Source organism: Anolis sagrei, chromosome 10, assembly GCF_037176765.1.
Source record: "Anolis sagrei isolate rAnoSag1 chromosome 10, rAnoSag1.mat, whole genome shotgun sequence".
Lineage (NCBI taxonomy): Eukaryota > Metazoa > Chordata > Lepidosauria > Squamata > Dactyloidae > Anolis > Anolis sagrei.
In genome coordinates this window covers 2,242,501-2,260,446 of record NC_090030.1, presented here as the reverse complement: position 1 = coordinate 2,260,446, position 17,946 = coordinate 2,242,501, and the positions used below count along the sequence as shown (strand labels likewise).

At 44.2% G+C, this 17,946-nt stretch overlaps 1 protein-coding gene across 3 annotated transcripts in view; it reads right to left on the bottom strand.

The window, feature by feature from the left end:
• MSN (moesin) overlaps positions 1 to 17,946 on the bottom strand; it is an 87,419-nt gene that overhangs the window by 36,188 nt on the left and 33,285 nt on the right. For 2 of the 3 annotated variants that reach the window (XR_010910311.1, XM_067471494.1), the window contains exons 1-2: positions 7,638 to 7,793; positions 1,385 to 1,468 (exon numbers count right to left, since the gene is read on the bottom strand). Coding sequence is in view for 2 of the 3 variants with exons in the window: in XM_067471494.1 (XP_067327595.1) it covers positions 1,385 to 1,468; positions 7,638 to 7,778 (225 nt within the window). In the remaining variant the exon portion in view is untranslated. Of the gene's footprint in view, positions 1 to 1,384; positions 1,469 to 7,637; positions 7,794 to 17,946 lie in introns of those variants that run through there. The other variant, XM_067471495.1, reaches the window with a different exon arrangement.

Genomic DNA, 17,946 nt, shown 5'->3' with positions numbered 1-17,946 from the left:
TGCCGTGACCCCTTAGTACAGTTCCTCATGTTGTGGTGACCCCCAACCATAACCCTAACATTATGAATCGCCATGTAAATAATGATCTGCAGGATGTATTTTCATTCACTGGAGCAAATTTGGCACAAATACCCGGTATGCCCAAATTTGGATACTGGTGGGGTTGGCGGGGGGATTGATTTTGCCATTTGGGAGTTGTAGTTGCTGGGATTTATAGTTAACCTGTAAACAAAGAGCATTCTGAACCCCACCAACAATGGAATTGAACCAAAGTTGGCACACAGAACTCCCATGACCAACGGAAAATACTGGAAGGGTTTGGTGGGCATTGACCTTGAGTTTGGGAGCTGAAGTTTGCCTATATCCAGAGAGCACTCTAGACTCCAACAATGATGGATCTGGACCAAACTTGGCACAAATACTCAATGTGTTCAAATCTGAACACTCGTGGGGTTTTGGGAAAATAGACCTTGAGATTTGGGAGTTGTACTTGCTGGGATTTATAGTTCACCTACAATTAAGGAGCATTCTGAACCCCTACAATGTTAGAATTGGGGGGAAAGGAGATCCTGAACTTCACTAGGAAGAACTTCCTGAGCCATTCAACAGCGGAACTCTCTGCCTCAGAGTCAAGTGGAGGCTCCTTCTTTAGTGGCTTTTAAACAAAGCTTGGATGACCATTTGTCAGGAGGGATTTGGTTGTACTTTTCCTGCATGAATGCAGAACGGGGTGGACTAGATGGCCCTTAGGGATTCTTCCAACTCTATTAGGATTCTTCTCAAGGGTCCTTTAGGTTGGCCACAGAGTCATGCTGGAAGATGCAACAATTTCCAGAGAAGCGTTCTCTCCTTCTGTAGGACCTTATACCTCAAATCCCCGTAAAATGAAGATCCTAAAAGCAAGGACTTTGGTGAACCTCAATGAGGAAGGCCACCATGTGGCACATGGCCACGAAGAATGCTTCATTGCTTCTGTGACCCATCCACTTGGCATTAGATGAGATTTGAGGAGTCTATAGTAGGCCCAATGGTTGGCCAATGGTTCAGCAAAACCGAGTCCTGCCTATGAACTTTGACACAATGGTGAGCCATACAGGAACATGGCCCAGCTTCAGTATTGAACCAAAGCCTTCAAGAATGTTAGTTTCCCCTTTTAATCATATCACTACAACCTTAAGAGAGCTGCCTTATACCATGGTGAGGCTCCATAACAATCTCCGCATTGAATTTATACCCTACTATTCTCACATTATGAGAGCCAATGTGTGCTTACAATCTCTTGAGAGGTTCAGGCCAATGTTCAACATTGGATTTAACCCAACGGAAATTCAACACTTGACGTTTCCGAGGACATCGTCCACATTGGGCCTCAACTGATTCTTACCTGGTCAAACAGCTGTTTCCCAGTTGTGTTGGGCTGGATGGCAAACTCCAGCTCGGCATCCATGGTGGTCACTCGCACGCAGATCTGGAATAAGGAAGAGAATGACATTGGCATGAGACCACATCCAGAACAACCTGAAGTCAGAGAGTTTCGCTTTATGGGAAGGTCGGGAGCCATTGTCATCTCCAAGGTTGGATCCAAAAGCTTCACAATTATTTAGTCCAGGCCTGGGCAAACTTGGGCCCTCCAGGTGTTTTGGACTTCAACTCCCACCATTCCTAACAGCCGGTAGGCTGTTAGGAATGGTGGGAGTTGAAGTCCAAAACACTTGGAGGGCCCAAGTTTGCACAGGCCTGATTTAGTCCAACAAGGTTGACGAAGACTCTACTAAATAGAAGGTACCAAAAGTGGGAGAAACCCAAGAAAGAGAACAAGAGGCGAGATATACAACTCTGTCCAATGTGGAAGATGTGCAATGGCTATTCAAGATACAGCTTGAGGTGATACAATGTTTTCTATGCTTCAACTGAGATTCCATCTATGCTTCAACTGAGTTTCCATCTCTGGGGAAGAGAAGAAGGTGGAACAATAGACAACTCTTGTGCAATTGCAGGACAATCCGACTAAATGATAAAAGGTCTGGAGAACAAGCCCTATGAGGAGCGGCTTAAGGAGCTGGGCATGTTTAGCCTGAAGAAGAGAAGGCTGAGAGGAGATATGATAGCCATGTATAAATACGTGAGAGGAAGCCACAGGGAGGAGGGGGGAGCAAGCTTGTTTTCTGCTTCCTTGGAGACTAGGACGCAATGGAGCAATGGCTTCAAACTACATCTGAACATGAGGAAGAACTTCCTGACAGTGAGAGCCGTTCAGCAGTGGAACTCTCTGCCCCGGAGTGTGGTGGAGGCTCCTTCTTTGGAAGCTTTTAAACAGAGGCTGGATGGCCATCTGTCAGGGGTGATTTGAATGCAATATTCCTGCTTCTTGGCAGAATGGGGTTGGACTGGATGATGGCCCAGGAGGTCTCTTCCAACTCTTTGATTCTAGGATTCTATGACTCATTCATTCATTTCCTAGTGTTATTCTGGTAGCATTTATATATTTTATAATATAATATACACATAATAAAAGTGAAAAGTGTGCATGTGCATATGTGTCGGAGGTGTCCATTTACACAGACAGCCTCCCACCTCTATAAACAAGCTATAGAAGTCTCCAAAGGCACTCCCTCAACTGACATTGCAGGTTACAGCGAGCACCATGACCATGTCTCCCAACCCATGCCAATGTCCTCCTCAAACACAATACAGCCCACCACCCAAGGAATGCTTTCATTCGGGGAGAATTTCATCCTAGATCAGTGGTTCTCAACCTTCCTAATGCTGTGACCCCTTAATACAGTCCCTCATGTGGTGGTGACCCCCAACCATAATATTGTTTTCGTGGCTACTTCATAACAGCCATTTTACTACTGTTATATATCATAATGTAAATATCAGATATGCAAGATGTATTTCCATTCACTGGACCAAACTGGGCACAAATACCCAATGGAACCACATGTAAATGCTAGTGGGGTTGTGGGAGGATTGATTTTGTAATTTGGGAGTTGTAGTTGCTGGGATTTATAGTTCACCTATAATCAAAGAGCATTCTGAACTCCACCAGAGATGGGTTTGAACCTAATTTGCCACACAGAACTCCCATGGCCAACGGAAAACATTGGAAAGGTTTGGTGGGTATTGACCTTGAGCTTGGGAGTTGTAGTTCACCTATATCCAGAGAGCAGTGTGGACTCACGCAATGGTGGATCTGGACCAAACTTGGCACAAATACTCAATATGCGCCAATGTGAACACTGGTGGAGCCTGGGGAAAATAGACCTTGACTTTTGGGAGTTGTAGTTGCTGGGATTTATAGTTCACCTACAATCAAAGAGCATTCCTAACCCCACCAACAATAGAATTGGAACTAACTTTATAGTTCATTACAATCAAAGAACATTCTGAACTCCACCAATGATAGGATTGGCTCAAACTTCCCACATGGAATCCCCATGACCATTAGAAAATGCTGTGTTTTCTGATGGTCTTTGGCGACCCCTCTGACACCCCTTCGCGACCCCCTCAGGGGTCCCGACCCCCAGGTTGAGAAACACTGTCCTAGATTGTAGATGGTCCCTCCACCACAGGCAGGCATCCCAGGGTTCCTTTCTCTCTCCATTGGTGTGGAATTTGCATGACGCCACCCACTGCCTCTCCCTTAACCCTTTTCCAACTCTTTCCTAGGGCACACAGAAAACACAGAAGAATTGATCAGCAACTGGAGGGGTTTGTGGGGATGGACTCAACAGGATGGAAGTTGTAGTTCACCCTGCATCAAAGCAGAGCACTTTGATAATGGAACTTGACCACATTTGGCACGCAAAATCCTCATGATGAGTTTTGAGGAGAATTGCCCTTGATTTATAGGAGTTGTAGTTCAGCTATATCCGGAGAGCACTGACCCAGCCGACAATGAATCTGTACCAAACATTTTCAGCTGTGAATACAAGCCAGGTTTGGAAAGGATTGACCCACGATTCTGGAAATTGTAGGTCACCCACATTGTTATGTATTTTCTAATGGGAACATTAATAAAAAATGAAAGCACATTCTAGCTTTTTCCTAATAAATAGTGTGACTAATTAACTAAATGATATGACCTAACACCCCAAAGCAAACAATGCCTTTTCAAATAACCCGGGCACCACTGGGTACCCAAGCTAGTGCCTGGCATGTTACTGTTGTTGTTGTTCATTCGTCTCGAACTCTTCGTGACCTCATGGACCAGTCCACGCCAGAGCTCCCTGTTGGCCGTCACCACCCGCAGCTCCTTCCAGGTCAGTCCAGTCACTTCAAGGATGCCATCCATCCATCTTGCCCTTGGTCGGCCCCTTTTCCTTTTGCCTTCCACTTTCCCCAGCATCATTCCCTTCTCTAGGCTTTGCTCCCTCCTCATGATGTGGCCAAAGGACTTCAACTTTGTCTCTAGTCTCCTTCCCTCCAATGAGCAGTCGGGCTTTCTTTCCTGGAGGATGGACTGGTTGGATCTTCTTGCAGTCCAAGGCACTCTCAGCACTTTCCTCCAGCACCACAGCTCAAAAGCATCTCTCTTCCTTTGCTCAGCCTTCCCTAAGGTCCAGCTCTCCCATCCGTAGGTGACTACAGGGAAGACCATGGCTTGGACTAGGCAATGGATTTTGGTTGCCAGTCTGATGTCTCTGCTCTTGACTCTTTTATCGAGATTGGACATGGCTCTCCTCCCAAGAAGGAAGTGCCTTCTGATTTCCTGGCCACAGTCTGCATTCAACAGGGGTGCCCGGGTATTTTTGTACCCTGTTTTGGGGAAAGCAATCCCCTTCCTCAGGAGTTGATAAATTCAGCAACTCTAGACTCTTATATCATGCCAGGTAGCTAATACAAAAAGTGACTCTGCTTGATGTAAATTCACACTGTGAGTGAGTCTAGAGTTGCTGACTTTATCAACTCCTGAGGAAGGGGATTGCTTTCCCCGAAACAGGGTACAAAAATACCTGGGCACCCCTGTTGAATGCCATTGGGACTTTCCTTTGAAGACTTATTTTGAGAAGCAGTGCTCCATTTTTCACTGGACTTGAGTTGGATCTTTTCCATGAAGATTGTTTTGAGAGTGGCGCTTCATCCTCAGTATTGTCTTCAGTTTACATATAGCCTCATGACTCTATGCTTACTTTGTTTATATGACTTTTCTCATTGAATGTATCCCTGAAGCCTTTATACAGTGGAATCCCTATCCAAACCCAGAACTGTTACGTTTGAGAGCGGTTGCTCCTTTTGATTTCTGTGTACCACTGAATTGAGCTTTGTACTGGGGATTTTGGTAAATAGAATACTATATGTTTTCTTGATAATACACTTTGACATTACGCATAGATTGTTTTGTGTTTGTACTGATGTTACTAGTATGTGACAAAGGCAAATGTCCAATTTGCATCATATTGCAGTCATAATCCTCAAGCAAACATGCACCTTTGTGGAGAGGTTAGGTGAAGAAGAGCCAGTATAAGAACCGTGGCCATGTCTTAATCCAAAAGACACATCTAACCACATTGTAAACAATGGCTCATTTGCAAAACCTGACCACCTTCATTAGGTTATTCTTTTCTCAGCCATCAAGGGAGTTTGCAAAGTCCAGAGCTGCAAAGTGTGCAAAGGAATGCCTTCACCTCTGGAGTTATCTGTCTCGTGGAAGAGGGAGACCTGGGGCCGCCCTGTGACTGGTGCAACTATCTGCAAAAGCCTCCTTGCAGGAAGGCCTTTCGGGAGGCACGCCGTTCCAAGCCCACCTCCTACACACGGCGGCTGCACATCATCATCGCACATTATCACACACACACACATTCTGCTCTCCAAGCGGATGCCAGGCAAGAAGCAGCAGAGACAAAAGGAAGTTCAGTCGGTTTCTGGGGGCGGAGAAAAAAGCACCCGTTTCCCCTTCAAAGTTCGTCCCTCCGTTTCCTTCTCTCACAAAACTTACTGGCCTTGATAAGTGCATCAGAGGGTGCCTCTCTCTCTCTCTCTACCAAGCCCAGAGCCAAGAGGGTGGTTTAGGGGTTCAAACCAACCCCAAAATGTTTCAGGTGAAAAAAACAACAACAACCAGGTTTACTCATGAATTTTGGTTAACCAAATCCTGATGTCAAGTCTATGAGAAGCAAACATTCGAGTCTCTCCAGAACTGCAAACACGATCTCAATCCAATTTTGATTATTCATACTCTCATTACCAAGCTTTCTACCAATGTACATTGCAATAGTAGCAATCGTTGACAGAGTGGAAGCTTCCAAAGCCTAAGGTGCAGGATGGATTTGACCTGGGTTGCAGGTGGAAACTGAGGAAAGTCTGGAAACTTAGGTGTCTCCCACTGGTTCATCTAAAGCAGTGGTTCCCAACCTGTGGTCTGTGGACCACCAGTGGTCTGCAAGAACCGAAATATGTTCCACAGCCCCACCCTTACTACACCATTGCAACAAGAGTGACTGGTCTTGCAAACCCTTTTATAGTGCTGAGGCTTATTAAATATGCTTTTCTGTGGACAAGCAGGTGGCAACTACTGGATGGCATATGTTCTGTATCAGAAACTAGAGCTGATGTGGTCTATCCAGTGCAATTTTCTGAATCAGCATCCCAAATAACCAAACGACTAAAATGATCAAGGCTCTGGAGAACAAGCCCTATGAGGAGCGGCTAAAGGAGCTGGGCATGTTTAGCCTTCAGAAGAGAAGGCTGAGAGGAGATATGAGAGCCATGCATAAATATGTGAGAGGAAGCCACAGGGAGGAGGGAGCAAGCTTGTTTTCTGCTTCCCTGGAGACTAGGACGCGGAACAACGGCTTCAAACTACAAGAGAGGAGATTCCATCTGAACATGAGGAAGAACTTCCTGACTGTGAGAGCCATTCAGCAGTGGAACTCTCTGCCCCGGAGTGTGGTGGAGGCCCCCTCTTTGGAGGCTTTTAAACAGAACCTGGATGGCCATCTGTCAGGGGTGATTTGAATGCAATATTCCTGCTACTTGGCAGAATGGGGTTGGACTGGATGATGGCCCAGGAGGTCTTCTTCCAACTCTTTGATTCTAGGATTCTATGAAACCAAATTTAAAGTTGACCAAAAACCAATTTGTAACCCTTTTGATACTAATTTTGGAGAGTGGTTCCTGGTCAAAAAAAGGTTGGGAAACACTGATTTAATCCAAGCCCTGCCAAGGAAACAACGGAACAGGAGCAAAGAGAAGAAGATGTGCCATTGTTAGACCTTGGGACTTCCTACGAACAAGACTGTTTCTGGTGAGCAAGTGAAAGTTCAATTCATGCAAAATCCACAGACTCCATGGACAGGTTATGCATTTCCTGTGGATAAGGAAAGGCATCTAAGTAACAGAAATATGGAGTCAGGTCCTAATTTTTGCAGAATGAGATCTCGAGTTTTGCTTTTGTATTTGCACATCTCAAAATTTGCAAAGGCAGAAATAAAATAGACCAAAATAAAAGCCTGATCTCTCATCACCAAAGAGGCAAAAGACTGCAGGAACAGTCAGGTGGAGCTCCAATACATCGCTAAGAAGCAGGAGGAAGGAAGGAAGGTCTAAGGAAGGAAGGAAGGAAGGGGAGGGGAGAGGAGAAGAGAGGAAAGAGGGAGAGGCTCCTGTCCATCTGGAGCTCTGAGGATACTTACAGCCATCTGGCCCTGTTTGGGTTCCCCGCAACGGCGGTCCCTGCAGTGTCCCCGTGTTGCGCGTTTGTGTGTCAAAGGAGAACCCCCCTGGCGCCGGGTCATATGAGAGCGCTTGCAATTGCTCAAGGGATTACGCTTCATTAAACCCAACTTTCCTTGGGAAGAAAGCGGGGGGATTTTCATAGCCGCCGGCTAATCGGGAAAGAGGAGGCCAAACTGCGCTCTCTCCATATCTGTTGCTTGTTAAAGCAATGAGACCAGTCAATAGTAATAATAATAATAATAATAATAATAAGAAGAAGAAGAAGAAGAAGAAGAAGAAGAAGAAGAAGAAGAAACACAACAAGATGAGTCCACAGCAGACAAGATCACTCTGCTGGCTGTTGTATTTGAGCACACGTCGGACACTTCCCAAGTATCTAGGACTGTGATGTATGGACGAATAATTTATTATTTATTTATTTATTTATTTACTATTCTTGTATACCGCTGTATCTCAAGCCCGAGGGCGACTCACAGCAGTTTCCAGAAAGCAAACAACAGGGACAGTAAAAACAGCAGTAATCAATATATCATAACAGTTAAATTACACAATTCCATTTCTAGCAATAAACACATCAATACACAATTATCACAAAAAAAAAAAAAACCCACCCCGGATCGCCTCATCATCCAAACGTGATCCAAATTCGTCATCCATTGTTCCTTTCCTATGTTCAATTACCAGAGAATGTATTGAATTACTCAAAAGCCTGCACAAACATCCAGGTCTTCAACTTTCTACGGAATGTCATTAAAGATGGTGCCAGCCTAACATCTACGGGAAGGGCGTTCCACAGCCGAGGAGCCACCACCGAGAAGGCCCTATCTCTCGTCCCCGCCAACCGCGCTTGAGAGGCCGGCGGGACCGAGAGCAGGGCCTCCCCGGAAGATCTCAAAGTTCGGGTGGGTTCATAGGCCGAGATGCGGTCAGATAGGTATCTTGGGCCGGAACCCAAGATAATGTGTGCAGATCCCAGTCAGGTGGCCTTTTGCAGCTGGCAGATGGTAATTTTGTCAGCATCAATTGTGTTTAACTGCAGGCCAAGGTCTTGAGGCACTGCACCCAGTGTGCCCATTTATTTATTTTATTTATTTACTTTATTTGTATACCGCTATTCTCAGCCCTTAGGCGACTTACAGCGGTTAACAACAGTAGTAGCAACAATTCAAAGCTAACATCAAACAGGGTATTTAAAAACAATTAACACAATAGCAGACTAAGCAATTAACATCAATAAACACTCATTGGCGTCTCGTAACTAGAATCATGATCCAAGCTTGTCATCCGTTGTTCCGTTCCTATAATTCATTGCACTGCCTATTCAAACGCCTGTTCAAATAACCAGGTTTTCACTTTTCTCCGAAATACCATTAGTGAGAGAGCCGATCTAATGTCCGTGGGAAGGGCGTTCCACAGCCGAGGGGCCACCACCGAGAAGGCCCTGTCTCTCGTCCCCGCCAGCCGTGCCTGAGTTGCAGGCGGGATCGAGAGCAGGGCCTCCTCAGAAGATCTTAAAGTCCTAGTGGGTTCGTAGGCGGAGATGCGTTTGGATAGGTAACTTGGGCCAGAACCGTTTAGGGCTTTATAGGCCAACGCCAGCACTTTGAATTGTGCCCAGTAGCAAATTGGTGGCCAATGGAGCTAGCGCAACAGAGGAGTTGTATGCTCCCTGCGTGCCGCTCCTGTCACTACTGGGATCCCCTTGACAGACTTGTGTCAGTCTTTGAAGTCAAGCTTTAAAACGTCTTATTGTAGAAAGTTTTCCAGTTGCTTCTCGTCAATCCTGCTGTCGCCTTGGATTGCAACATCAATGATCCATATTAGGTTTTTCCCCCACAATCAAGATTATTTTTTTTTGAAACATAACAAGATGAGTCCACAACAGACACTCTGCTGGCTGTTGAATTGGATCACACGTTGGACCCTTCCCAAGTGCCTAGGACTGTGTGATGTATCGGTGAATAATGTGTGCAGTTCCCAGTAAGGTGGCCTTCTGCAGCTGGCAGATGGTGATTTTGTCAGTGCAGGCCATGGTCTTGAGGTGCTGCACCCAATGTGCCGATCACCACTGGGACCACCTTGACTGGCTTGTGCCAGAGTCTTTGCAGTTCGATTTTTAAATCCTTGTATCGTGTCAACTTTTCCAGTTGTTTCTCTTCAATAATAATAAGGGAAGGGAGGTGTTGACTCTAAGCTGGAATGTGTCCAGAGGAGGGCAACTAAAATGAGCAAGGGTCTGGAGAACAAGCCCTATGAGGAGCGGCTTAAAGAGCTGGGCATGTTTAGCCTGAAGAAGAGAAGGCTGAGAGGAGACATGATAGCCATGTATACATATGTGAGTCATTTTATGTTTTCTAGTTCTGTTATGCCTTGTGTTATATTGTGTTATGCTTTTGTGTAATATTATGTTTACTGTATTGATGGGCGTTGGCCTCATGTAAGCTGCCCTGAGTTCCTCTGGGGGAGATGGAGCGGGGTATAAATAGATGATGATGATGATTATTATTATTATTAGGACGTGGAACCATGGCTTCAAACTACAGGAAAGAAAGGAGATCCCACCTGAACTTGAGGAAGAACTTCCTGACTGTGAGAGCTGTTCAGCTGTGGAACTCTCTGCCCCCGAGTGTGGTTGAGGCTCCTTCTTTGGAGGTTTTGAAGCAGAGGCTGGATGACCATCTGTCAGGGGTGCTTTGAAGGTGATTTTCCTGCTTCTTGGCAGAATGGGGTTGGACTGAGGTCTCTTCCAACTCTATGATTCTGCCATTTTGCTTAGTTCCTATGTTTTGTGTATATTGTTTTATATTTTACTGTTACGTTGCTTATTTGATTGTAATTTGTATTGTTATATTGTAATTTTTGTTCGGACTTGGCTCCATGTAAGCCTCTCCGAGTCTCCTTTGGGGAGATGGTGGCGGGGTACAAATAAAGTTTATTATTACTATTTATTATTATTATTATTATTATTATTATTATTATTATTATTATTATTCTATTGCAACATTCAGGGCTTGTTTCTCCTGCAAGGCTCCCATTCCTCTATTCTGGCCGTTTCCTCTTTTTCCATTTCACAAACAGACTTTGCTGCAATTGCTTCAAGAGATAACAACATGGCTGTTTGGGATGCTTTGGGCTGATATATATATATATATATATTTCCCCCCCAGAAATGGAGAAGAATGATTTGGAGAGTTGAACTTGACAATGGCGGCATTTGGAAATTTGGGTTAGCAAGTGGACAACAAGTTAAACATGAGCCAACAATGTCATATGGTGGCAAAAAATGCCAATGGGATTTTGGCCTGCATCAAGAGGAGCCTAGTGTCTACATCCAGGGAAGTAATGGTACCCCTCTATTCCACTTTGGTTAGACCACTTTACCTGGAATATTGTGTCCAATTCTGGGCACCACAATTCAAGAGAGACATTGACTCTAAGGTGGAATGTGTCCAGAGGAAGAGGGCGACTCAAATGATCAAGGGTCTGGAGAACAAGCCCTATGAGGAGCGGCTTAAGGAGCTGGGCATGTTTAGCCTGAAGAAGAGAAGGCTGAGAGGAGATATGATAGCCATGTATAAATATGTGGGAGGAGGGAGCAGATCAGGGGTCTGAAGAACAAGCCCTATGAGGAGCAGCTTAAGGAGCTGGGCACGTTTAGCCTGAAGAAGAGAAGGCTGAGAGGAGATATGATAGCCATGTATAAATATGTGAGAGGAAGCCACAGGGAGAAGGAGGGAGCAGATCAGGGGTCTGAAGAACAAGCCCTATGAGGAGTGGCTTAAGGAGCTGGGTATGTTTAGCCTGATTAATAGGAGCATAGTGTCTAGATCTAGGGAAGTAATGCTACCCCTCTATTCTGCTTTGGTTAGACCACACCTGGAATATTGTGTCCAATTCTGGGCACCACAATTCAAGAGAGAGATTGACAAGCTGGAATGTGTCCAGAGGAGGGCGACTAAAATGATCAAGGGTCTGGAGAACAAGCCCTATGAGGAGCGGCTTAAGGGGCTGGGCATGTTTAGCCTGAAGAAGAGAAGGCTGAGAGGAGATATGATAGCCATGTATAAATATGTGAGAGGAAGCCACAAGGAGGAGGAGGGAGCAAGCTTGTTTTCTGCTTCCTTGGAGACTAGGACACGGAACAATGGCTTCAAACTACAAGAGAGGAGATTCCATCTGAACATGAGGAAGAACTTCCTGACTGTGAGAGCCGTTCAGCAGTGGAACTCTCTGCCCCAGAGTGTGGTGGAGGCTCCTTCTTTGGAAGCTTTTAAACAGGGGCTGGATGGCCACCTGTCAGGGGTGCTTTGAATGCAATATTCCTGCTTCTTGGCAGAATGGGGTTGGACTGGATGGCCCATGAGGTCTCTTCCAACTCTTTGATTCTATGATTTTGCAAGAGAAGGAAAGGCCCAGAGGGCTAAAAGCAGAGTATTTTGACAACCGAGAGGTTGGTTTAGCAGTCTCTTGACTTTTTCGGCTTGAAGGCCTTATCTCTTGGTTGCAGGGCAACTTCTGGGGGAATGCTACTTGATGTTTGCGGCCAGCGCCATTTGCCACAAATGGGAGAAATGTCCAGCGCAAGAGGGGTTAACGCAACCAGATTCATTCTCTCTCTCTCTCTCTCTCACTCTCTTAAGAAATAAGATTCTGCAACTGTTTAAAGAAGAGGCTTGTTTGCACGATGCAAGGCTGGACAAGGCAAGTCAACACTCATGCGCTTCAAGGAGGAGAACGTTTGCCTTCTTGCACAACGTGCTGGTATGCCAAGCATGCATGGAAACCGAAACATGGTCAATGCACATGAGAAACGATGGCTGTTTCTGTGTGTGTCGTTACTTCTTATCTTGGATGCATCCGCAATGCAGAATTAATGCAGTTTGGTACCACTTCAATTGGAGGCACTTTGCCAAATTAAATTGACCACCTTGGTTAGAATTGAATGGGGAATTGAACTCTCTGCCCCGGAGGGAGTGTGGTGGAGTCTCCTTCTTTGGAAGCTTTGGAACAGAGGCTGGATGGCCATCTGTCAGGGGTGATTTGAATGCAATATTCCTGCTTCTTGGCAGAATGGGGTTGGACTGGATGATGGCCCAGGAGGTCTCTTCCCACTCTTTGATTCTATGATTCTATGAATAATCTTGCAGCTTCAAAGCCTGGCTGCTTCCTGCCTGGAGGAATTCATGCTTGGGAGGTGTTAGCTGGCCCTGATGGTTTCCTGTCTGGAATTCCCCTGGTTTTTGAGTGTTGTTCTTTCTTCACTGTCCTGATAGGAGCCCCAGTGGTGTAGTGGGTTAAACCCTTGTGCTGGCAGGACTGAAGACCGACAGGTCACAGGTTCAAATCCCGGGTGAGCTCCCTCTATCAGCTCCAGCTCCCCATGCGGGGACATGAGAGAAGCCTCCCACAAGAATGGTAACACATCAAAAACATCCGAGCATCCCCTGGGCAACGTCCTTGCAGATGGCCAATTCTCTCACACCAGAAGCGACTTGCAGTTTCTCAAGTCACTCCAGACACAACAAAAAATGTCCTGATTTTAATTTTTTTAAGTTTATATAATACTAATATTGTTCTATGTTAACAATATATTATATATACACATATAATATTAATATAATAATATAATATTGATAGTAATATGAAATAATAGCAATATAAATATAGTAAATACTAACTTATTATGAATAATATTAATATTTTTATAATATATTATATACTGCAAATTATGATAATGTTAGTATTTATTACATTTATATTGCTATTATTTCATATTACTCTTAGTATTATGTTATAATATCATACTGCTGAGCTGCTGAACTTGCTGACTGAAAGGTCGCTGGTTCAAATCTGGGGAGCAGGGTGAGCTCCCACTGTTAGCCCCAGCTTCTGCCAACCTAGCAGTTTGAAAACATGCAAATGTGAGCAGATCAAGAGGAACCACTTCTGCGGGAAGGTAACAGCACTCTATGCAGTCATGCCGGCCGCATGACCTCAGAGGTGTCTACGAACAATGACAATGCTTAGAAATGGAGATGAGCACCAGAGTCCTAGAGTTAGACACAACTAGACTTCATGTCAAGGGGAAAACCTTTACCTTTACTTTATGATTCAGTACAATATATTATATACCACTAATAGTATAACACCCTAGTAGTGTGATATATATATTCTGGTATGATGAAGGAAGGGCATAAAAGAAAGGAAGGAAGAAAAGAAAAAGAGGAGAAAAGGAAGGAAGGAAGGAAGGAAAGGGATAAAAGGGAAGAAAAAAAAGAAAAGGAGAAGAAAAAGAAGGAAAGGAAAGAAGGAAGGGGATAAAAGGTAGGAAAAAAGAATAGGAGGAAAAAAGGAAGGGGATAAAAGAAGGAAAGAAAAAAAAGAAAAAGGAGGAAGCGGAGAAAAAGGGAAAGAAGGAAGGAAGGGGATAAATGAAAGGAAGAAAAGGAGGAGAAAAAGAAGGGAAGAAGGGAGGAAGAGAAAAAAAGGAGGAGAAAAAGAAGGAAAGAAAGAAGTAAGGGGATAAAAGGAAGGAAGAAAAGAAAAGGAGGAAAAAAGGAAGGAAGGGGATAAAAGAAGGGAAGAAAAAAAAGAAAAGGAGAAAGCAGAGAAAAAGAAGGGAAGGGAAGGGAAGGGAAGGGAAGGGAAGGGAAGGGAAGGGAAGGGAAGGGAAGGGAAGGGAAGGGAAGGGAAGGGAAGAAGGAAGGAAGGAAGGAAGGAAGGAAGGAAGGAAGGAAGGAAGGAAGGAAGGAAGGAAGGAAGGCAGGGGATTAAAGGAAAGGAAGAAAGAAAAGACGGAGAAGAAAAAGAAGGGAAGAAGGAAGGAAGGAAGGAAGGAAGGAAGGAAGGAAGGAAGGAAGGAAGGAAGGAAGGAGGGAAGGGGATTAAAGAAAAGGAAGAAAGAAAAGATGAAGAAAAAGAAAGGAAGGAAAGAAGGCAGGAAGAGAAGAAAAGGAGGAGGAAGAAGTAAAGAACTGATAGATCAAAGTCAAGGGTTTTGAGGTGGGCAGTTTGGATACCGAGAGCCCTCTCAGGACAGAATGATACATACTCTGCATGAGAGAGAGAGAGAGAGAGAGAGAGAGAGAGAGAGAGAGAGAGAGAAGCGGTGAAGCAGAGTCTGGGTGGGGCGCATGGCACATGGCTTTGGCTGAGGAACAGCCCAGAGCCACCGATGATGATGACTTGGACGCAGCAGCTCGCTCTTACTCACTCACCCGGCCTGCCCAGACTATGAGGTCTGCCTCCAAATATATCCTCAGCCTCACATTGTGGCAGAAGAGAAAGCCCCGTTCCAAACCGTTCTAGCATTTCTCTCTCTTTCTTGGAAAGGATCGGCCTGCAAGTGGTCATACCACCCTATCATCCTGAATGCAACTCATTCCAATGCATTCTGGATGATAAGCGGTCCTGAACACAACGCTAGGCATCTCAATGTAAAGCAAGCAAAGAATTCAACCTATAGCCTTCAAAGGCCTTTTGCTGCCTGTCGGAATTGGCAAGAATGTGCCCAACAACCCAGTGGTTTCACTTCTGGATATTCGTGTGAGTCACACACTATTCCCTCTTGGCATTCCTATTATTTCAGTGCCATGTTGTAAGGGCAGACATAACCATGACGTACTGCTTGAGCAGGAGCCTCCTTTTCCCATTGCAAACAATATGGAAGGAGAGATCTCCAAGACTTTGCCATTCAAGGGGACATGCTTAGTTTACAATGCTCCGGCACCGCTTCCATTTCTATCTTGGAAAACAGGCTCTAACCTTGTTCAGGCCTTATTCCCACACATGGAGAGCAATCTTCAACAAGGACTGGATGGTTCAGTGAGCATCAAAAACTATCGGCAGATTTCTGAGATTTCCAGAAATCTGTCAACAAGTCACCCCCCTCTCTCATATTCATCTACCTATCCTCATCATATTCCTCTATCATTATAGTCATCTGTCTGTCTGTCTGTCTGTCTGTCTGTCTGTCTATCTATCTATCTATCTATCTATCTATCATCACATCCATCTGACTATCAATCATCCTATTCATCAATGATCTATCATCATATTCCTCTATCTATCTATCTATCTATCTATCTATCTATCTATCATCATCATGATCATATTTCTCTGTCTACTGGTCATCATATTCCCCTATCTCACTATCATCATTATATTCCTCTATCATAAGCATATTCAGCTATCAATCATCATATTCCTCTATCTGTCTATTTCTATCATCATCATATTCATCTATCTATCATTCATCCATCATATTCCTCTATCATCATATTTTTCTCCCTATCAGTCATCATGTTCCTTTATCTCGTTATCTATCATGATATTCCTCGATCTATCATAATCATATTCAGCTATCATATCTATCTATCTATCTATCTATCTATCTATCATATTCCTCTGTCTCTATTTATTTATCTTTCTATCTGTCTATTTATCTATTAATTACCATATGCATCTATCAATCATCATATCTATCTATCTATCTATCTATCTATCTTCCTATCTCATATTCATCTATCTACCTATCTATATCATCACATTCATCTATCTATCTATCCAGACAGCCCGGAAAACTCACAGTAACCCAGAGATTCTGGTCATGAAAGCCTTTGACAACAGATGATAAATGATAGATAGATCTTAGCTAGATCATAGATAGATTGATGATAGATGGATAGGTGACAGATACGTAGATGATAGATAGATCAAAGATAGATAGATGATAGACAGATGATATATAGATGATAGATAGATTATAAAAGGATAGATGATAGGGTTGTTGTAGGTTTTTTCGGGCTATATGGCCATGTTCTAGAGGCATTTTCTCCTGACGTTTCGCCTGCATCTACGGCAAGCATCCTCAGAGGCAGTGAGATCTGTTGGAACTAGGAAAATGGGTTTATATATCTGTGGAATGACCAGGGTGGGACAACGGACTCTTGTCTGCTGGAGCTAGGTGTGAATGTTTCAACTGACCACCTTGATTAGCATTTGATAGCCTGGCAGTGCCTAGATAGATGATAGATAGATGATAGATAGACAGATGGTAAATAGATAGATGAAATAGGTAAATAGATAGATGATAGGTCTAGAAATAGACCCTCCTTTCTGATCTCTTCCATCTCCTTTTCCTTCTAAACGTGGGTGGGTCAAGACCTCTCCAAAAATAGTGGCAAAAGAGACAAAGGAGGAGGGTTTGCAGAAGTGAAAGAGAGAGAGAGAAGGAAGAGAGCAGCCAGTTAAGAAAGGCAGGAAAGAGGAAGCCAGGCAGCGGTGCCACCCAAACCGGGTGAGTATTTGGAGTTGATAGGAATCTGTTCTCTGGGTCCCACCCACGGACTAGAACGGTGACGACGCAGGCAGAAAGGCATTGCGCTCCCTCCTCTGCATAGATCGGGTGTATTTCATAGTGAATGGCTTTTTAAAAACTTGGGATGCATGGAAAAAAGTGCAAAGGAGGCTTCGCAGCTGATAATTTACAAAAATAATGACTGCCAGTGATGTACAGGCTGTCCTCGAGTTGCAAATATCCGACTCACTAACAACTAGATAAGAATGGGGCTGGACCTGATGGCCTTTAGGGGTCCCTTCCAAATCTAGGATACTATCTTTCATAAATATACATACAAGGGTTCCCTGAGTTGCAAACCTCCAATTTGCAAATGACTCCTAGTTAATGACAGGCCTGGACTGGATGGCCTTTGGGGATATCTTCCAAATCTATGATACTATATCTATCACACACACATATACATAAACACAGGCTGTCCCCAATGTTACAAACACCTGACCTGCAAACGACTCCTAGTTAAGAATGGGGCTGGACCAGATGGCCTTTGAAGTCCCTTCCAAATCTATATTTTCTCTCTCTCTCTCTTTATACACAAACACTAGCCATCCCCTGCCATGCGTTGCTGTGGCCCAGTCTGTGTATATATGTTTTGTGTGTGTGTGTGTATGCATATATATGTGGTTATGCGCATGCGTTGTAATGTATTTTTATTTTTTTTTGGCTTTTGAAGTCTCTTCTGCTGTGTTTTCCAGTGTTGTGATGAGTGATGGTCACTCGTTGGCCAGATAGGTGTCTTGTGTCCAAATTTGGTGTCAATTCCTCCAGTGGTTTTTGAATTATGTTAATCCCACAAACAAAAATTACATTTTTATTTATATAGATGTATGTGTGTGTGTGTATTATAAAAACTGACCATCCCCAAGTTACAAACATCTGACTTACAAATGACTCCTAGATAAGAACAG